Source organism: Haliotis rufescens, unplaced genomic scaffold (assembly GCF_023055435.1).
Source record: "Haliotis rufescens isolate VD_foot unplaced genomic scaffold, xgHalRufe1.0.p SCAF_1, whole genome shotgun sequence".
Lineage (NCBI taxonomy): Eukaryota > Metazoa > Mollusca > Gastropoda > Lepetellida > Haliotidae > Haliotis > Haliotis rufescens.
Genome location: NW_025963779.1, coordinates 35,591,598 through 35,615,071, shown reverse-complemented (window position 1 = coordinate 35,615,071; position 23,474 = coordinate 35,591,598). Strand labels below are relative to the sequence as shown.

The window sequence follows — 23,474 nt, the reverse complement described above, 5'->3', positions numbered from 1 at the left end:
CATTGCTCATGATGTCAATCACTGGATAGTCTGGTCCAGACTCGATTATTTACAGCCCGCCGTCATATAGCTGGAATATTGCTGAGTGCAGCATTAAACAACAAACAAACTTGGTAACTGTGAGTTGTTTTGCAATTTCACCACCTGGTTGCATTGAACTCACAGACATGATAAACTTGTGACTTCCTATGGCAGTATTAGCCTGGGCTTCAGATGGAAAGGTTTTGCTACTGATCATTGTGACTTGTGCTGTATTTGGGGTTAGGTGATAATGGCATGGGGTTAATATTTTAATTGTATCAAGATGTTTGTGTCTGTGTGTTTGGCAACCTCTGGTGTGTAGAAACAGGAGTACATGAAGCAGGTTTAATTACACACTGCACACAGATGTTGATCAGGCTGGACCAGATCAATGACCTGAAGACTGACCGACCTCATCCTGGATGCTGCTGCTGGGATTGCTATGCCTGCCCAAATATATCAGTCTTCATATGTGTTGTTTCAGACTTAATGTCTGTTTGAAAATGAAAAGATTCAGAGCTTGATTGATAAACTTAGCAGTCTTTTTCTTCTTCTAACATAATAACATTTAAAAAATACCAAATTTGAACTTGTACTCTCATAATATTGAAAATCTTGCTCTTCTTTCTTTTGGTCTTTGAGTGATATTTACAGCTATATCACAGAAATTTGTAAATTATTCCAGGTAATCTCATGATTAGTCAGATAATCCTAGTAATGCAAGATGTTATAAAAGTGAAGTGGTCAGCTTAATGGCATTGATTGTATCTGTACAAAAAACATGATAACCAAAAAATAACATAGTCCTACAACATGTACAACTATATGATGATTTTTTTTTAATTCTAGATTCAGTCATCAACATCTTTTTATTTACTGCTAGGAGATTCCGGGGCACAACAGCTGGTCCCCCAGTAGTCCCTGCTTGCCAAATAATGAGGATCAGATGGTTACAGAGTGGGACCTTGATGATTGTGTGGCATTGTACCCCAGTGGCCTAGATTGATACTCCTGGTATCTTACTCTGGTCGGCATTGTCCTGGCTTGATTGTACAGGCTGCCGTGATAAGGCATGAACATTTCTGACTTGGGCATAATATAAAATTCACTTTGCATTTTATTGCATATCATGATGAAGCTTCTCTTAGGTCAGTTGTCATCATAAACTGCTCTCAGTATGTAATCTATTTCATGCATTGCAACACTGAGAAGTGTCAATCTCAGCCAGTAATGAATAGTGATCCGTAGAATCGCGATTGCGTGATGCCATTCTGATGGTATGGTAATGGCAGCATTGATGACCACTCACTTCTGATTGCAGATCACAGATAGCTCATCACAGCGATGGTAGCTAATGTGATTAACACTACATCCAGATTTCTTCTGCCTCCCAGCATTGGATGTATGTAGGTTCCACTTACTTGGGCAGACATCTAAGCTGACAGTACTTTGCGTAATGATTGGGTGTTAGGTGATGTAATATCAAAATAGATGCTAGAGCTCGGATGTGTCCCTGTGACTTCACACATTGGGGACATGATAATCAGGTGCCATTGCGCCAATTATGAAGAAATCAATATTTGTTATCCATTTTCTGTGCAACATTGTGCATAATTATGAAATTGTGATAAGCTTGGTAGACAGGCATTAGCTGTCATTCAGAGATGTGGCTGGCTAGTTGACACGTTGGAAGCATGTGTTTCCACTGATGAGGATGTTCCCACTACTGTTGTATGATTGCACTGGCTAGTTTTCAAGAACACTTGTTATTCAGGGAAATGAGAAACTGTGGTGAGCTAAGATATTGTATTTAAATGAAATGTGCTTGATTTAGTGTTTCCTGTTACCCATTTACAACTGAGGTCTACATTATTAGAGTTCTGAATTATAGGATCCTTGAGATGTCTTGCTGTTGTATTTTCATGGAAAAAGAATCTCTTTGAATTGAGGATTATGACAATGACTCCTTGATTTTCACCCTTAATTTTAAACACTGATTAAAATACCCTGTGATTGATTGAGCAACTGACTAATGTGAAGGTTGCATGATGACATGCTGGCTTTTCATTTCTATTCATTTAAAAAACCCATGTCTTTTAATGCCTATTACGGTAGATCATGTATTACTTCTACAGGTTAGGCAGTGCATGCTTACCCTTTTTGCCATCACCTGGTGTCATCACTGTTTTTCAGTGATCTATTCATATGATATTCAGAGCTATTCTGCCTTTTACCCCAAATGGAATCTGTTTCTGTTGATAATCAAGGCTAATTCTCTGACATGGACATTGTATGTATATTGGTGAAATGTTAGGGTCACTGTTAGGGTCCTTTACTTATTAAAAAGGCTTGACAGTCTGTCACTGAGATCTGCATGCATGGTCACAGCTTTCATCTGACTGGATTTTGACTTTCATATAATGTTTGGAAGATGTGCACAGACGGTCAAGGTCACCCAGCCAAATCCTCAAAGTAAATCCTGAGAAAGTTCATTTTGATATACATGATTACAGCAGTGTTTTCAATCTGTGATGATCGATTATTTATCTTTTTATTAATATGTGTCATGCCCCACTCATGATTAGGGTCACGGTTACTGTCTGTTGGGGGAATAGCGGAAATATGATACAACCGACCTGTGAAATAGGCAGACTGTCTCTCTGTAAAGCTTCTGTTGATGGTGTTACAGGTAGCAGCAGTTTTGTGGAGGTCGAGGATGAGGGTGAATGTAATTCCCTCGGTGGCAGTGGTGGGAATCTAGCCACCGCCGCTGCTGCATCATCGGCGGTGCCGAGCGTTGACAGTGGAGGAAGAGCATCGGTGCTGGGGTCTTTCCTGCACAGGCTCAACAGACCAGCCATGTAAGTACCACCTGTAGTATCCATATTCAGTGTCTTGAAGGTGCAGCAGATTGTACCAAGGTACAAGGGACATCTATGTGGATAATTGTTGTGTCTGCTTCAGCAAATTGTACCAAGGTATCGGTTAATATGTGTGAATCAATGTCCTGCTTTTGCACATTGTACCAGGTGGAGGCAAGTTCTTGAGCTTTGTAACAGGGTACCAGGAAACATTTAGCTTTGTACCAGAGAAAGTAGTGTCCTATAGCTTCTGCGTCTTCATCTCAAATGGGAATGTCCCACAGGTGCACTTAGGCTTAGATGAAGGATCATGTGACTTGTCCAGGTGTCCAGATGTGATTGGAACTGTATGTGTTTTGCTGTGACATGTGACGGCTGGGATGTTGCAAGCATGAGCTGTTGATGTGCTTGTAGTGTTAGTCTGTATTTTAGTTATGATATATGGCACCAGGGATAAAGGAATGAAGGAAACAGGCTTTTTTTCCAAGTGTAAATTGTATATGTATACAGCTGAAAATACAGATGACACAACTGCTGATCTTGTCAAATTGCCATCACTTAGTCCAACAACTAGATTGCCCAATGTAATATTCTACAGCAATGGAGATCCATGTCAACTAAACTGTGTCCTTGCAGTAAGGTTGTATTATCATTAGGGAGGTGAACATGTCCTATATCATTTGGCTGCTCTTTATGTCTATGGAATACATTCGAAATGTTTATTGTATATAAACAAAATGCATACATTATGAATACATTAATCAAATTAAATTAAAGTACATGGCAATAAAAAGCTATTTGATTACCATGTTGAGAGACAATGCATGACATGATTCAGCCAATACCAGTGTTTTCTTAACTGAAATACTGTTAAAGCAGACAAAGCCCAACTCACCGAAACCTTGCCATCAGTGAAAGTGACACCAGTCAAGTGGGAAGGATGGAACTACCATTCTGTTCAAATATGTGAACCTTTCACCAACTGATTGCATTGATATTGCTTAAGTTCCTCTTTTTACGACAAACAATGGTGTTTATCCGTCAATCTCAGTTTTCAGACTAAGTAATTGCTCTCTATCATGATCAAATTTCAAAGACAGACATTTATCTTTCTCATGTTTTTCTGTTTGTACAAACCTCATCAATGACCACTGCCATGTGTAGTGTGCAAGGTGAGCTGCAGAGCCTTGACTCTTTATCATGTTCGTTTTAAATTCATCAACAGATTCAGCGAATCACGCGTTCTACAATAACATGACATTATGACCAGTGATCAAATAATATTTTTTTCAGTTTGAGAGTTTTCTCCACACGGACATACTCCAGCAGTACTGACTGTCTAGATGAATAACCACCCCATGCAAATGTGTTATTTGTTGCAGTTGTAAATGAGTGTTTGTTTTAGCATGTTTTGTGTCTGTGTCCATGTTCTGTAATGCAATATTGTGTCGCTCGAACATGTAATGATACTAATATTGTGGCAGTAGTGTAACATTGTATATTGTGCCATTGTTGGATAATAGCAACTCTTTTCTTTATGATTTTAGCTAATGATTGTTGATGTTTAGATGTTTAGTGAAGTTGTTGATGACATGTTTGCTGTGTTTTGCTAGTGGCAAGCATGGACCCTCGGTTTTTACGACGCGCGAGTTTACCAGCAAGGTATGTTAGCTAGGCTTCATGGAATGCAAGTCAGAACCACACTGCATACCCATGCATTGGTTTTCTATCCAGATTACTTATCACATTTTGTTTTGCACGATAAAATCACAAAAAGGGAATGAGCTTTAATAGTTTTAAAGTTACACATCACTTTCACCTTTTTCTCTTTGAAAATGTTATTTCTGCAAGTGTAGGATCTTTTAGGGAAACTGTTTTAGGTAGGTACCTGGGATGATCACAGAATTAAAAACTGTTATTATTTTTTCACACTAGTCCCTGAAAGCTATCTGCTACAGAGTGGTAAAAGTGGTAGTCCACAAGGAAGTGTCACTAGTCCTCTGTGAATTATACTTATCTCAGACTTGTAGTCTTGTGTCAATTTTGAATTCTGAATACGATTGGTACCTTATGTTAGAGTTCCCAAATAGTTTAGATGGAATTGGAATACAGAGTTAAAATAAGTTGGAATAAAAGTCAACTGGAACAATCCAAAGAGCAACCATAATACTGGCATTGAATAACCTGGGTGCTGTACCAGCAATCAATTTTATATGTACATGTAAATCTGACTTGATTATGCAAATCACCACCGCTGTAGGGCTTAGGTCACTAATTGGAACTGCGCACTGGACTTTAGTCATCCTGTTTTACCCTTTTGCACCTTAGGCATGTTTGTTGACATGTCAACAAGCCTAAAAGGCATGTATACTTGTTTCCTTGAAGTCCTATAAATTATTTATATGAACAATTGTGAACCGGCAACATAGTTTTACAACTATTACTTGACCTTTATACCATTGTGCAGTGGCCTTTGTCAGGGTGATATGGAAGTTTATAGACGTTTGTCATGTACAATATAGCAATACATCTGTCAAGCATGAGAAACTGAGTCATCTCCGGGGATATATTGTCAGCAGATTCAAGCAGAAACATTGACATCTGACGAAGCAGAAATAAACCACATCAAATATGCATGCCGATATCTTTAATGTCAAACTTATGTGAAATACATGAAGAACATGTACAAGATGATAAGGTGCTCTTTAGTCTTAAATATTTTCTGATAATCACGAACACTTTCTTGAAATTCAAGCATATATGGTGCATACAAATCTTTTATCTTCATTTCACTTCACATTTTGTCTACTGAATACTTTTGCTATGTATGCTGTTGCCAACTGAGACTTGTATAATTGCAAAAATAAGGCTTTATCAGAACCCGAAAGATAAGTTGTGATACGTCAGAGGTTGAGTACATGCCTTGTGCACATTGGATTCAGTGCAATGTTCCTGAACTTTGGTCAGAGCAAGCAAACAGCTCCCAAAGACCTGGTTTGTTCAGAATGAAGGAGAAAGATTATTTTTCATTATTCCGGCCTTGAGATGTGTTTGGAAAGGTTATGTATTCCTGAAGTTTATCTAGACATACCAGACCAAAATAAGCTGTGGATTTTGTAAACCCTCTCAAAAACCAAGCTAACCTAAAGGCAAGAAGAGTTCATTCATTGATTGCTTAGAAACCTTAGGAATGGTAGTCTGATCAATATTGAAAAACATCAGTGAGGCATGGGGGTAACTAGCATGCTTAGGATTGGTTGGAAGTTGACAACTGTTTTAGAAATTACCACCACGTGAATGAAATGTTGAGATTTAAATCTGACCACCTGAGAACATTTCATAAATAAGCCTATGTGTTTAGATTGTGAAGCCAACCCTAATTGCCACAACTGGATTGTTTATATGAAGATGGTTCAGAGATATAAACAGTATCTGAACAGACTTGTATTCCATGAAGCCCTTGCTGTCTTCTTTTTCAGTCAACTTGTTGTAGACTGTTAGCTCTAGCCAGATTTCTAACCCGATATATGTATCTTGTTGTGTGTCTGCTTGCTTACAGCACTACGCTATTTGTAATGATTAACAAGGGATAGGCTACCGTTGTCGCAGACTTGGAGCACTCATATAGCTGTTGTCGAGTTAGAACAAAATTTAATGAGATTGTAGTCAATAGAGGCCAGTCTAGAACATTGATCTTACTCACTGATGCCATGAACCCATCTCTTTTTCTGCCCTTTTTATATCTACATGATGCAGGCAACAAAGGTCGAATTTCAGTTTTCACACCAGCTCTATTTAAACCAGTGCAGTCACATATGGCCTTTGTACTTCACTTAACACCTCAGTAATGAAGGATTATTGCCAAACATGACAAGAACCCTTATGTAAACACAATGATGACATCATCCTAGGAAGGTAGTGAGCATTGTTTGTCTGAAGGAAGTTGACAGTGTGACACTAGAAACCATGCCTGTCGTGTGAGTACCACCGCTCATGGAGCTCTGTGTAGTTTTTATGTCTCATCAGAAAATGATTACTGCTGAGTACAGTGTTGAATCAGAAGTGGTTGAATCTGTTTCTGAATCTGAATATATTTGTCCAAATGTTTGTTAGTAGCATTCATATTTGTCATGCCGTGTCATGTTTCACTTCCTGACTAACATTTCCATGTTCACATTGATCGTTTCACGTTCATGTTGTCTTGCATGTCTCATCTTCATATCTCTCTAACATACTTGCCTTGCCTGTGCTCTCATGTCTCTCACACACTTGCCTGTCCTCTCATGTACTTGCCTGTCCTCTCATATCATCACTCATGTGCCTGTCCTCTCATATACTTGCCTGTCCTCTCATGTCGCTCACTCACGTGCCTGTCTTCTCATGTACTTGCCTGTCCTCTCATATCATCACTCATGTGCCTGTCCTCTCATATACTTGCCTGTCCTCTCATGTCGCTCACTCACTTGCCTGTCCTCTCATATACTTGCCTGTCCTCTCATATCATCACTCATGTGCCTGTCCTCTCATATACTTTCCTGTCCTCTCATATCATCACTCATGTGCCTGTCCTCTCATATACTTGCCTGTCCTCTCATGTCGCTCACTCACTTGCCTGTCCTCTCATATACTTGCCTGTCCTCTCATATCATCACTCATGTGCCTGTCCTCTCATGTACTTGCCTGTCCTCTCATGTCTCTCACACACTTGCCTGTCCTCTCATATACTTGCCTGTCCTCTCATGTCTCCCACACACTTGCCTGTCCTCTCATGTCGCTCACTCATGTGCCTGTCCTCTCATATACTTGCCTGTCCTCTCTAACACTAGCCTGTCCTCTCATGTCGCTCACTCATGTGCCTGTCCTCTCATATACTTGCCTGTCCTCTCATGTCGCTCACTCACGTGCCTGTCCTCTCATATACTTGCCTGTCCTCTCATGTCGCTCACTCACTTGCCTGTCCTCTCATATACTTGCCTGTCCTCTCATGTCGCTCACTCACGTGCCTGTCCTCTCATATACTTGCCTGTCCTCTCATATACTTGCCTGTCCTCTCATGTCGCTCACTCACGTGCCTGTCCTCTCATTTACTTGCCTGTCCTCTCATGTCGCTCACTCACGTGCCTGTCCTCTCATATACTTGCCTGTCCTCTCATGTCTCTCACACACTTGCCTGTCCTCTCATGTACTTGCCTGTCCTCTCATGTACTTGCCTGTCCTCTCATGTCGCTCACTCACGTGCCTGTCCTCTCATGTACTTGCCTGTCCTCTCATGTCGCTCACTCACGTGCCTGTCCTCTCATATACTTGCCTGTCCTCTCATGTCGCTCACTCACGTGCCTGTCCTCTCATGTACTTGCCTGTCCTCTCATGTCTCTCACACACTTGCCTGTCCTCTCATTTACTTGCCTGTCCTCTCATGTCGCTCACTCACATGCCTGTCCTCTCATGTACTTGCCTGTCCTCTCATGTCTCTCACACACTTGCCTGTCCTCTCATGTACTTGCCTGTCCTCTCATGTCGCTCACTCACGTGCCTGTCCTCTCATGTACTTGCCTGTCCTCTCATGTCGCTCACACACTTGCCTGTCCTCTCATGTCTCTCACACTTGCCTGTCTTCTCATGTCTCTCACACACTTGCCTGTCTTCTCACTCACGTGCCTGTCCTCTCATGTACTTGCCTGTCCTCTCATGTCTCTCACACTTGCCTGTCTTCTCATGTCTCTCACACACTTGCCTGTCTTCTCACACACTTGCCTGTCCTCTCATGTCTCTCACACACTTGCCTGTCCTCTCACACACTAGCCTGTCCTCTCATATACTTGCCTGTCCTCTCATGTCGCTCACTCACGTGCCTGTCCTCTCATGTACTTGCCTGTCCTCTCATGTCTCTCTCACACTTGCCTGTCCTCTCATGTCTCACACACTTGCCTGTCCTCTCATGTCTCTCACACACTTGCCTGTCTTCTCACACACTAGCCTGTCCTCTCATATACTTGCCTGTCCTCTCATGTCTCTCACACTTGCCTGTCTTCTCATGTCTCTCACGCTTGCCTGTCTCCTCACTCACGTGCCTGTCCTCTCATGTACTTGCCTGTCCTCTCATGTCTCTCACACTTGCCTGTCTCCTCATGTCTCTCACACACTTGCCTGTCTTCTCACACACTTGCCTGTCCTCTCATATACTTGCCTGTCCTCTCATGTCGCTCACTCACGTGCCTGTCCTCTCATGTACTTGCCTGTCCTCTCATGTCTCTCACACACTTGCCTGTCCTCTCACACACTAGCCTGTCCTCTCATATACTTGCCTGTCCTCTCATGTCTCTCACACACTTGCCTGTCCTCTCATATACTTGCCTGTCCTCTCATGTCGCTCACTCACGTGCCTGTCCTCTCATGTACTTGCCTGTCCTCTCATGTCTCTCACACACTTGCCTGTCCTCTCACACACTTGCCTGTCCTCTCATGTCGCTCACTCACGTGCCTGTCCTCTCATTTACTTGCCTGTCCTCTCATGTCGCTCACTCACGTGCCTGTCCACTCATGTACTTGCCTGTCCTCTCATGTCTCTCACACACTTGCCTGTCCTCTCATTTAACTCACACACTTGCCTGTCCTTTCACATACTTCTCTATCCTCTCATGTATCTCATATACTTGCCTGTTTTCTCATGTCTCTCATATACCATATTTTCTTGAGTATAAAGCACACACACACACACACACACACACACACACACACACACACACACACACACGCGCGCACCCAAAAAAGACACACAAAAACAAAACAAAACAAGGCTGTTATACACGCCATAAAGAGTTTTGATGGGTCACCCCCCCCCCCCCCCCAACACAAAGACATTACTGTGAGCACGTAACACGGGAAATACCATGTCAACAAATCTGTACTTGAGTACACAATGTAATCTTGTAATTTCACTGTCTGGTTATAAAAAGTGTTCATTGTATATTTTGATTTATGTTTGTAACTTATTACATTAATTATATTCAAAATTCCTTTTAATATTGTTTTTATTTATTTTTGGCGATGTCGTGTATGAAGCGATTGGAAAATTGCACAGCTCACCTTTATTAACAGCAACCACGATCAGATTACCGCTATTGGCGAGTTAAAACGAACTTATGTTGACAGAGAATGGATACATACATATATATCATAAATGCCATACTTTGACTTGTTAAAAAAATCATGTCAACATGTAGTTCTCACGATCACATGCGCAGAACCTTGACGGTGACTGGTCAAATTGTAGCATGTGAAAAAAAATAACCGGCAACAGCGATCAGCTGCACCGAAGTGCTAGGCTTAGGGTAATTATTATTTTAAATGTATTTAGTAAAAGCTGCAATTAACATAACATGATTTTGGAATATATTATTCCTGATTAAAAAAATAGTTTCAGATACAATTTTTGCCGATCCTTGCATCAAAATCCTTTAAAGTTTATATCATAATGTATGTTTTAACCGAATCACTGGTAGATTCCAAGAAAATGTGTGTGCAGCTGATTCCTGTTTCGGGCTTAGTTTACGAGAAAATGCACATGGTATTCTAATCCCTGCATGTAAAACAATGCCTAGCAGAACAAAAAAATTACGCAATTTAAACGGTAAATCAACATGTCTGGTGTTTTCTTGGCGGAATTCGCTGAAGTGGTAGGGTGTGATCGTTTTCTGCGCATTTAATTTGAAGTGTTTTTTCTACCATAATAATGAATGGCACTATACTCGAGAAAAATATGGTACTTGCCTGTCCTCTCATGTCTCTCATATACCGTATTCGACGTATTAAGCGCCCACGGCGATATTTGCTAATATATTGGCTAGTGAACAATCCCAATTAGCACCCCTTCCAATTGATCAATGTACACAAGACTTATTTATTCGCGTATAATACACACTCATGTGTTATATGCACCCTTAATTATGGGGAATTTAATTCTGGAATAATCATGATAATATATCTGTCGTACATAAACATTTCAGGCTGTCAGCATAAACCACAAAATTTATCTTTCAACTGTTTTTTTTTCCACCAAAATAATATTCTAATAAGAGCCCCCTATTCCTAATTTTGAGAGCGCCCTGGGTGCTTATTATGTCTAATACGGTACTGGCCTGTCCATCCTCTCATGTCTCTCATATTCTGACCTGTCCTCTCATGTATCTCATATACGAGGGCTGGTCAAAAAGTTCTAAGCCTCACTAACTTTCAGCTATGGACCATAAATTAATCTAGTTAATGTAGTCAATTGTTTGAGTAGTTCCATTTCAAGTGTATTTGGTCTGTTGAGGCCGTTTGTAAATAGTGACAGCCAGTTGAACTGTCCTCTGTCAGAAATGGAAAAGAATAAGTAGCTGTCATAAAAAAAATTACTTTGGAGAAATGTTCTCTCCAAGAAATTCATGACCACATGTCATAAGTGTATTCTATTCTGCTGTTAAACATTGGGCAGCTATGTTTAAGGCTGGAAGAACAAGCTGTGATGATGAACCTAGGTCTGGATGTCCCTACACTTCCATCAATAAAGATTCAGTCGAGGAATGACTCAACTTGTACTGTCAGATAGACGTATTACCATTGCTGAACTTGAGGAAGACACAGGTCCAAGCCATGGATCCATTGAAACGGATGAATAAGACATCTGCTTGTTGGGTGCCAAAGTTTCTCAAATCTGATCTTCAGGAAACATGAACTGACATTACCAGAGAAAATTTAGAGCTAATTGATGAGGATTTCGTCAAATTCAAAAAGAGATTAGTAATGGGTGATGAAACATAGGTCTACCACTATGATCCTGAGTCAACACCATTCCACTTCTTCGGCATCAAAGAGATTCAAGTCTTCAAGATCAGTGAAGAAAGTTATGGCCACTGTATTCTGGGATGCAAAGGGTGTGATCCTTGTTGATTACTTAGAAAGTTAAAAGACGATTACCGGTGCCTTAACTATGCTGATTTACTTCATCGCCTGAGAGATTGTATCAAAGAAAAGCGGTGAGGAATGCTGACAGTTAGAGTACTACTACTTCATGACAATGCTTCTTTTTACACCTATCGACTTGCAAAGGCTGCTGTACGACTAAACTGAAAGAACACTCTCATGGAAAGCACTATGATGACAAGGATGAACTCAAAGCTGCAGTGAATGTGTTTTTGAGGGTTTCTTCAGGAAACTTCTTCCTGTCCCCTCATGTCTCTTACACACTTGCCTGTCCTTTCATGTCTCCCACATACTTGTCCATCCTCTCATATCTCTCCCCCACATGGACACAATGTGTGAAGACCATTTCTGGTGTCCCATGCCATGATATTACTGGAATAAGTGCCATAAAACCAAACTCACTCACACTCACTCATGTCTCGCACATACTTGTCCGTCTTCTCATGTACTTGCCTTTCCTCTCATGTCTCACATACTTGTCGCTCAAACTTCTTAACTTTCTCTCTTTTAAAGTGTCCTATGCCTAACCTAATTTCTTACTTATCTCACTTCCACACCTTTTTTTCATTTGTGTAAATCAGAATGTTTCCACAATTTGTTTTAATTGCTGTAAAGTGAGAAATGTTTATGCATTCTGTTACAAGCGGAATAAAGAATTAAATACTAACAGTACCACACTAAGTATTGTCATCATATCTTACGCATACCCCATATTTCATGTTGTGTTGTGAAGCAATGACAATGTAACTTTATGAATAGGCCTAGGGTCAAACAAATTCTTAAACTCTTCATTTAGATTGAATATCACAGTTTCAGAAAGGGATATTTTTCGCGTTTATGGTTTCTTCCACATCTGGCTATGTTGATGATTTTCGTTTTTCTCATTAAATGTCTTCACACAAGTGTATAACATGCTTATCCACACCAATTGTTCTATCTAATAACTCCCATGATTCATTAAGCATTCCTTTGGCACGACAGCAGCTTCAATAATCATGTGTACTTCCTTTTCCATTGTGTGATTATTGACCTTTATGATGTGTATTTGAGTTGTAACCTGTTGTATTCCAGCTTGCTTCTGTTAGCCCCTGACCAGTGTGAACTAGCTTCTTGTATATATATATGCTGTGGATTTGACGCTTCAGTGTCCTTACTGTCATTGATCATTGATCAACACCATAAATACTGTATGCAGGGATTGTTTAAAATGTTGGCGATGATGTGGGCGGATATAATGTAGATTAAATTAGTCTCATCCTTTGTGGTCGCAGTGTGCGTTTAATATTTGTTCTGCTTCTGTGATCAATGCACCAGGTTATTCTGATTAGCGCTGTCAGTGCTGTTCAGGAGCCAATTACATAGACAGTGTTTATGTAGAGAAGATAATCATTGTTAAAAAAAATTGAGTGTTATTAATGTCCGATATCTGCAATATGATGTCATACTGCTGTTTGTTCTGAAGGCTATATGAAGTCATTTATTCTTCTTACCTAGCTCGGGGGCACAGGTTTTCTTGTCGTCTAATGCATCACAATTATTTGTGCAGAGTTGCATCCCTTAGGATAAACATATAAGATATGCTTCACTTCGGGCTTTCTTTCCACATCAAGATGACAAGTTATGTTACTGAAATACAGTTCAAAGCAGCTTTCCACCAAACTCACTCATTCATAATACTATTCAGGTATTTAAGTCTGTTTCCATGCACTGTTTGTCAAGTAGTAACACCATCCTTACACCATAAGAGGAGAAAACAGACATGTATTGTATTGTTTAACATCAGAGAAAATTACTTTGCGGACACAACTCTGATTTGGCTGCAGTTCATGATGGCTCATTCAGTTGCTCATCTTGTAACAAAATAAAAAGGCTGTCAGTTAAAATGAAAGCTTTGTTTACCTAGACCATAAGTCCGAAACATTTGTTGTCTGTAATGAACATGAACTCAGTTTTCTTGGTGGGAGCTGGTAAAGTGAGTCTTCTGCGTATTCTTGTGACCAGAACGCACTCACTACAGCTCGTGGTGAATCACATTGAACAGCATGGGCGAACTGAACAAAACTGTACTGTACATTTCATACTTTCATTTCAGTTTTTAAATGACATTAGATAAAATAACCACCTAAAATCTAGTAATTACAGATAATCAGCAATGTATCATTGATCATTGTTCTCTACATAATGAACTTTGATATGTTTAAAAAAAGGTGCAGTGTTGTTTTTAGATTGTAATGAATTGAAGACATTGAGGACTTCAGCATGTTAAGTAATTTTGTAACAAGATGACATAGTTTTTAATAATAAATAAAAAGACAAAGGTAGTCCAAGTTAAATAAACTACTGGCAGCCAATGTTTGTTGATTTGTTTCAACTGTTCACTGCAAGTATAACCTGCCGGTATTCATATTTTGTCTTACAGCAGAACAAAACAATTGTTTCTTCTTGGGTTTCGGGTTTTGAGAATTATCCTTTAGTAGTACGGTAATCCAACATAGTGGAATCTTGTTAATGCATCTATCTGCTTCCACCAACATCAGGTGGATTAACTACAGGTTCCTGTACAAATGGAACAGGACTTAAGTCTTTTGTTCCACTAATCCTCCCAAAGGTTGGGCTTCTCGAAGAACAAGAGACCGTTTATCTTAATTTCCTGCTAGTCAGTGGATCATTTCCACTTTGTATGCAATGCATGTGTGTTTAGTTGACAGACGTAATGTCTTCATCATGAACTAGGAGGCAAAATGAAAGTTGATATTCGTGAAGATTATATTGCATATAGGATTACTTGCTAGGTGGTATTTGTATGACATTCCAAATAGGATTGCTCCTGAGGTGGTGATGCTGCTCTAAACATAACAAATACTGTTAGCCCATAGATACTGATGAAGGGGTGTGTTTTGTGAATGGAAGAAGTGACGTCTGCTCTGGCGTCTGCTCCTGACATATTGTCAATAAATCACTGAAATACATTTATTTTCAGTCACAGCTGAGCCTATCCTTGAAGCAAGTTCTGCCCTAGATAGGTTGATTGACGTTAATGTTCAGAAATGATGCAGAATATTATAAATGACTTTGTTTGATATGTAACAGGACTTGAGCAAACAAAATTCTGAACTATTAATTTGATTTATGTAAACTTTGAACATTCTGCCTGGCAAATATAACTGTAAAGTATTTAATTGTGTCTTAACAATTTGCAATGATTATTTGATGGTAGAAACACAAATGAACACATCAAACTGAATGAACGAGGCATGATTTGAAATAAGAATAATTAGGAATACATGCAAATGCTCTAGTTCAAATGACATTCATGTCAGCTTCTTTAAGGAGATTTCGCTAAGTTCTCTGTCATGTTAAAGTTTTAAATATATGAACATGAAACTGCTAGATATTTGAAATTTTGTGTGGATGAATTTCCTTGTGAATATAGCAGCAGAAAAATGACATTTGTGTATTCCAGTACTGGGTAGTTAGCATATATTTTTAGCTTTGTGTTGATGTTAAGATTATATTTATTTAAAACAATTGTTCAGATTATGCACACATTTATGAATGGACTTCTTCGCCTGGGTGGTAGAGTAACCTGATGGTTAAAGCGTTAACTCATCACGCCGAAGGCCCGGGTTCAGTTCCCTTCATAGGTACATGTGAAGCCCATTTCTGGTGTCCCCCGCCCGTGATATTGCTGGAATATTTCTACAAGTGAAATCTTCTTCTCCTTCTTGTCAATCATATTAGAAGCTCCATGTTTGTTCCAATTGATTACCTTCGGTAACTTCTGCATCTTAGTTTCAATGTAACATTTCATCCCCAATGCCTGTATTAAATATTTACCAGTGACATAAAGTATTTTTTTTCATCGTAGTCTTAAAACAAACAGCAATTTCAGTACATGTTCACAGACAAATGAAATCCTTGTCTTAATTATTTTGAAATGGAGCCGTGTTTGCTCTGTGGTAATTGTACCTATTTTAGTACGGCAGGGAAGTGATAGTGAAACGTGAATGTGTATTTGCCTGCACTATGTTATCAATAATACAACGTGCTCGCTACTTACATCAAATGCTATTGATTTCCTTGTAAAATTAGCCCACTTGATTACACAATATTGAAACAAATGATTTCTAAGTGGCCAACAACTCCGATGCCCTTTAAAGGGAAGAAAGCAGGATGTGGTCAGGACTGATGACACGGTGATCTTCAGGTAGGTTGTGTTGGTGGGGGTGGGGGTGGGGGTGGGGTGGAGGCTAAACCTGTGGCAGAGGATGTGGAGTCAGATATGTAGATCTGTGTATTGTGGATGTGGTGCTGAGATGATGTTGTTCAGGTAAATGTTCTCTCATGAGAGTATGAGACCCATAGAGATCAGTGTTTCAGTTAGATAGCCAGACGCTGAATTCAGGATGATAAAGGTAAATGAGGCCATTATGTTCTGATATGTTCCATGTGGAGAAGAGAGAAACATAGAGATCAGCGCTGCCATTTGATAATGTGAAGCTGAATTCAAGGATGTTGTGACAAATATTTATTATGGCATACCATAGGAGCAGCGTTACAAGGAGATAAGTGTCAGCTTGATAGTATTAGGTACAATTATTCATGTTCCAGCTGTCAAGGAAAATGACATTATGTTGTTCTCAGGTATGTGAAATGGCAACAGGTAAGGTGATGGACAGTGTGGAGTTGTGAGTGCTTGTGGAATATGGTAGGGTCAGGCACATACCTGGGGTGTGGATAGGTGCAGGTGCAGGTGTTACATTGACTCCCAGGGAAAACCAGTAGGATCATGGGGGCGGTGGGGTAGTCTAGTGGTTAAAGCGTTCACTCGTCATGCCGAAAACCTGTGTTCGATTACTGACATGGGTACACTGTGTGAAGCCCATTTCTGGTGTCCCCCGCCGTGATATTGCTGGAATATTGCTAAAAGCGGCGTAAAACCATACTCACTCACTCACTCAGTAGGATCATGTCTTTGAATCATTTGAATATTATTGGATCCCGCTGCACTTTTGAATGATCTAACCATTGCCATCATTTGAGATAGGTGGGCTGTTTAGGGGAGAATTATTTTGGACTATCAATTTGGCAGTCCTGTGATAATTACTGGGAGTCCTCTGCATGAATGTGGTGGTCCCTGGCTGACCACTGTACAAAAGAAAAAGAAGTATTTGTGCTTGGTTTGGGTTGGGTGTGTAAAGTTTGTGGTTGATTAAGGAGTAAGAAAGGTTAGAGGTTCTGCTAACAGGGAAGACACACTGATGTTTACTAGCCTTGGTGGAAGATATAGTGGAGAGAGCTTGTGGTGTTACAAACACAAACATGCCTTCATTGCCACTGAGTCTCCTTTAGTCTGCCAGATGGCATGTAGGTAGCTAGGTACGGTGAATCAGGTACTGGGACAACAGGGGATGAGGGACTAAGATGATAAACTGTGCTTAAGATGATAAACTGTGCTTGTTTTGCAACATGAAGGAATTGACACAGTTAATGGAATCAACCGGAAAAGAGTCTCAGTAAAGGTGATTAGTGTTTCAAGGGATAGTTGAAGCAATCAACACGTATGTAATCTGTCCAGGGAAGTTTGTGACTGGTGAGCACTATGTCACATATCTGCTTCTGACATTAGTTATTGTTAGTTATTCTTCAGCAAAGTGAACTTCATACATTTTCCATGTTAATGTGTTTGTACTTGATTATCACCCGAGACTCATGGGTAGCAAGAGGCATTACAAAAGATAGCTCCTGTAATGATAACTGCAGTTTATTTACCAAGACTGTGCTTCAGTATAATGAAATAGGACACTCACACAGGGCAAATGATTCCGGATTTATCAACCAACAAGTGCGAAATTTCTTCTCAGCTGGGGATGAAGAACATTTCTCATTTGAAAACATTCCAGAGAGTGAGATAATGAAACAGCTGCTGCTTTCCCTCTGCTGATGATGTAATATAATTCTGTTAACTTTACTGCTTGTTCTTGTTTCTACACCCCTCTGTCTTTCCTTTCTGGGGGCAGGCTCATCAGCCCTGTCTGAGGACAGCCAGTACACCGTGGTAGGTCGTTCAACATACTCAAACTCACGGACTACCTGTGATGCCGTTGCCACTGTCCACATAACCTAGGTAGTCTACAAGTTGCCGTCAACAGAAAACGTGACTCTTGGAGTCGTTACGGGATTATTTCGTTTCTGCTGGATGTAGTTGTCTGCAGCATACATTGCCAGGCGAGACTTGTGTGATGAGTGGGTAATTTGTGAATGAAGAAAGCGATCGTGGAGACTGTTCCTTACTTTTACAGTAAGCTGTCTTTCTGGGATGAAGAAAAAGGTCAGTAAGGGTTTTTTATTGCCCTTTACCTCTATTCTATTTAGGAGCATTGTTTGCAGTGGTTAGTGAATAAGAATGAATAGAATACCTGGTGGGAATATTTTCTTTCAGGAAAATGTTTGGCATATTTTGAAAGATGACAAATTTGCCTTGATTATGTAACTTGCCAGTTGAACTGACTATTGCTTTAGGCTGTATAGAATGATTACAACATGTACAATAGGTCTTTGAAACATTTGACATGCAAGATAAAACAGTCAGAGAAAAAGGTCGAAAAGGATTGTTTGATTTGTAATTTGACAGTGTCAACACTGTAGAACAGATTGCGATGTTGTAGTTTCCGAAAAGTACATTTGTGAGAGAACACTACAAGCTAGGGTAATAGGTTCACTTGCAATTACACATTACACACACCAACAGCCTGTTTGATGTAGATGGGTTTGGGGCATGACAGAGTGTAATTTGTGGAGCCTCATACCACGCTGACCCACTGACTTAATGACAGGGGCATGAGGGTTCTCTGATAAAGGCTATCAGTGTCAGAAACGACAAAGGACCAGGTGATAGTTTACATAACAACAATTGAGGCAGCGACCAGGTCATGTAATCAGTCGTGACACCAGGTCTCAACACTGTAGCCTGCCTGAGGGAAAATACAAACTGGAGAGGTGACCCGTGGTGACTGAGTCAGGACTGATACAGGTCAGAGCAGGGTAACCTGATAGTCTTGTGGATGTACTGGAGCCAGACATTGCACAGGAGGATCCAGGAGGCAATGTTGGTAGGCGCAGAGGACGGAGGAGAGCCTGCACATGCATATGCAGTTTTACATCACTATTTGACATATCACGGAGGGTTACTTTTGAGCAGGATGAAGGATATTGTGAAAGACGCTACCACGTGAGTCTGTTCGCTTTCAACTCCCTAGTGCAATAGTGATACATATGGGCAAGTTGTGTGATTGATGGTGTCCAGTAAGGTGAGAGAACTTGTTATCAGAGCTGATGTGTGACTTCAGTTTCAGTATGACACTGTGCAAGGAGTCATTCACACTCACAAGTCCACAATGGCTTCTGGCTATTTATGATAGGAATGTAGGATATGATATGTGGATGTTTATTTCACTGGTGATGAGAATATGGAATGCCAGGTCCTTTCTATCTCAGTTCAACCTGTGTTGCTAGGAGATTTACATGCTTCGAGGTATTCTATGTGTACAAGTTTTCCCTTATGATTATATAGCGATATTGTTATTGTGTAGGATGACAATACTATGTATACATTAAAAATTATCATTCTTAACAGAGATAGGCTTGTTGTCAGTAATGTTAACTAACACCATGATTTACATCATGTAAATTGGTGTTTTGTATTAACGACATAGGCATAAATTTCTAGTAGATGTCTTATCATGTTTACATTCAGGAAATTGTTATTTTCTAATTTTGATATATCAGAAGATATTTCACAAGATACATGGAATAACTTTTTTATTATATACCTTTTTGTGTAGTGTGGCTACCAGAAATCCTTTTTTTTTCATTACAAATGTAAAACCTTGAAATGTAAATTCTCACTACATAACACACAGTGACATTTCACCACTCTTTGTAATTTGCAACTTAAAAAGTAGTTCTGAATTTGCAAAATCTTAGAAAGTATAAACAAAATTTAAAAAAAATATTTTAGGTAACTAAAATTCTTTATGATCCATTTGCATATGATAAAACACAAAATCAACTTTTAATTCAACTTCGAGACCGCTGTTGGAAGCCAAAGAATACACGCTGGTCAAGTAAAAAAGATAGGGGGGTTTGCGAAACGAAGTGTCTCAAATGAAGAATTAAATGACAAATTTCAGTTTATTACGAAACATTTTCAAGAGAATAACAAACAGCAAGTAGCAATATTAACTCCATCAATGCCCATCTGTTATCATTTTTTGCCTTGTCAATGTGGAATTAATGTAAAAAGGAAGTCAAGAGTTTGTGTACAGGAAATACACTTACGTTAAAGGGAGACAATTTGCAGGGAGGTAACTCTTGTATGACAATAGTTCCGTCAAAGTGTTATGTTCACTGCAGTGAAATGTCAAATGGTATGTTCACTACAGTGAAACTACACTGCAATGAAAATATCACTTTTCTCAACTTCAGAAAACTCAGTCTTTCACACTCAAATATATAATAAAGGTATATATTTCTGTTGTATGTGTTATTATGTTACATGTCTGTCATAGGGCTCTAATAGGAATTGAATTCTAAATAGAAGGAATATTTTGCTGAGTCCCTGAAGTTTGTACTGAATACTGTGTTGATATGAATATGAATTTGTTATAATTGTAAATAACTAAGAATAATTCATGGTATTATTTACATGTCTGTATGGTGTTAGTACTGTATGGATACTGCTGAGGACAGGTGTGGCCTGTTTATGGCATGTGGTAAAGTCATTCAACAAAATAATGCTTCATGGGGCCACTCCTTCCACTAGCATCCTATGATGGTGCAACCACCCCCACACCAACTCACTCCTACCCCTATATGCCGTTGTAGGTAGTCAAATAACCTGCAGTTGTTTCAATGACATTTACTCGATCACATATTCTTCATATTTTGCTGTTTTAGTTGCTTTTAAAAAGGACAACTTAGGCTCCTGCTTGTTTTCTGTGTGGCATTTTTTACAGAAGGAACAGAATCATCGGTAGATGGCATGGAAGTGTTGATACATTCAGGTTAGCTGGGGAGGTAACAGAACACTACATATTTATTGTTTCTCTTGTGAAAATTACATAAAAGACATGTTGCTCTGGTAAGGATAAAGTACGTGCTGCAAATTTGTAAATGTCAGTTTTTAGAAGCTGGTAAACTTTGATGTGTCTGTTTTGCAGATGTAAAAGTCAGTACCTCAAACAGGAAGCTAAAGTTAAAACATGATTTAAAAAACTCAACTATTTTCCCCAAGAGTCTAGGGTCTATCATGGAATTTTCCTTCATCAGATTGTTTGTTGTTTAACACAACACTCAGCAATATTCCAGCTATATGACGACAGCCTGTTAATAATTGAATCTAGACCAGACAATCCAGTCATTGACATCATGAGCATCGATCTATGCAATATGATGACATCCTTCAGCCGAGTCTGATCATCAGAAAACTAAAACATTGAGAAACTTTATGAATACTGAATTAATATGTATTAAAGAATCCTATGGACAAGATTGATATTTACTCCATTGCCATCATGTTCCAACCAGTATCAGCAGTCTTATACTCACACTAACATGTAGTCTATTAAGTCTTTTGTTACTCAATAACTTTCTCTCGTTTAATTTTGTTTACTAATGCTGATTTCATGTGGAATATAGCAAATTTGAGTTGATTATATTATCATTTAGATTTTATTTATTAAATTAAATGCAGATTGTCTACAGTTACAGTGCAATATGCCTTTTCCAAAAGGGCTGGCCTTAGTTAAACAGCTGACCACATGAGTGGGGAATCCCCAGTTTTGCAGATGTTGTGAGAATTTCCTGAACAGCTGTTGAGTTGTATAGTGACCTACATGTCTGTGGAGCCTCACAGCTAGGGCATTGACACAGCAGACTAGGTTGGTGGTAGGTGGCGGGGTTTCATGTTGGCTTACATACATTTTACTGCTGGCTGGCAGAACTTGTTGTTCTAATTAAAAACACTCATAGCAAAAAGTAGATACTGGGTTGAGTCATGACATGTTATCTGCTAGCTAATTAAAAGAACATGGGGAATTGTAAATATTTGATTTGAGTCATCACAACCAAATGACATATTGCTGTGAGTTCACTGTAGTTTATGGAGATGTTATGGAGGTATGCTATGTCTGTGCCATTATGACTATAGTTTATTTGTATGTCTACAGTAGCATGATATTATGTTAGTATGGTAACTTACACTTAATTATAATCAGCATGATTATTGTATTGTTTTGATCTTAATTTTAATGAATAACAATCTTTTATTGACGTATGCCTCATATTTATTTGTATAAGGAATCTTGAATTTGAAGTAAAAAGCAACAAAAACTGGTTCATATCTATGGGAAAAGTTATTTTGTAGCTGTTGTATGTCTAATGTTACAAATAACGGTAGAATTCAATACAATTGTGTCAGGCCTTTCTCATGCTCTCTATCAAAATGCCAGCAGCTGTGTATGAATAACAATGTAAAGTGTTTGTTTGCTAAACATTGAGAACCCTATCAATATGAGGGTTAAATATCTGAAGGCCATAGTCAAGGTAGGAATATGAGGGTGGTTTGGAGGTTCATACAACAATTGGTGAACACAGGTCATGAACTATTGTAGCGTCAAAGTAAAAGAACTTGGCTTAATTAGCATTGTTCTATTATGTGAATCTAGGAGTGATCATTGGATGGCCTTGCAAGTTTTTGCTTCAAGCATTGACGAAACATAAATTAAATTTCTTATGACAGGAAAATGAGAGCAGAAGAAAGGATGGCCTGGATAAATATTTGTCTATAGTTATTGATTCATTTCACGGCAGAGAAAGTATTAGGTACTATCCCAGAGCAATCTTCCTCATGTTGGGTAACAGGTTTAACCAGAATTGGCTTTAGGTGACATGGGTGTTCCAGTCATCCATGGCGCCGCAATTTGCTGTGCAGATCTATGTCCCTCAGGTGTGCCAGGAGCCCTTGTCTAGGTTTGTCAGAACCATACCTGTGCTCACTGGTTCACGACAGTTGTTAAGGTCTAAGACATGCATCACTTCAGGATTTCCTCACATACTAAGCTGACACACAATTTACCAAAAATACTGTTCAAAGTAACATTAAACCGAACTTGCTAACTGAATAGTCGATATGTGATATCATTATTCAGGCGAGTTCTGAGAAAAGCATTTATTTTCCCTGTCACAGTTATTTTGATATTTTGAAAGCACCGCTAAGACACTGATCATCTGATTTTGAGATTTGTTTAGGATAATGACATGATCATAATGAAGATGGTGATGTGCATGTGCTGACTCAGGTCCCAAATACCTCTGCTAACCCCTCTTTCCAATCCCTGTAGCCTAAATATAGGTTATGATGGAACCTGCCGTGCAGGTGGGGCCTACTCCGCTGTCATATGATGTGACTCATTTCCTGTCCAATGTGCCACCTTGGATTTATCAGCACTACTTTAATATTGATAGAGTTGACTTTCCACTGACATGGCCAGTAGTGTGTTCTCTGTCGAAGAACTAGATGTTGCTGATTATTTGTTACACAGACAATTACACACATTGTTACACACA

At 39.4% G+C, this 23,474-nt stretch overlaps 1 protein-coding gene across 7 annotated transcripts in view; it reads left to right on the top strand.

Annotated features, from left to right (window-relative positions):
* The window catches only part of LOC124139500 (transmembrane and coiled-coil domains protein 1-like), a 96,535-nt gene that overhangs the window by 49,833 nt on the left and 23,228 nt on the right, over nucleotides 1–23,474 (top strand). For 5 of the 7 annotated variants that reach the window (XM_046506616.2, XM_046506611.2, XM_046506609.2 and 2 more), the window contains exon 3: nucleotides 2,711–2,882. In XM_046506616.2, the coding sequence (XP_046362572.1) occupies nucleotides 2,881–2,882 (2 nt within the window). In that variant the 5' untranslated portion in view covers nucleotides 2,711–2,880. Of the gene's footprint in view, nucleotides 1–2,710; nucleotides 2,883–4,495; nucleotides 4,545–18,272; nucleotides 19,078–23,474 lie in introns of those variants that run through there. The other 2 variants (XM_046506613.2, XM_046506612.2) reach the window with 2 other exon arrangements.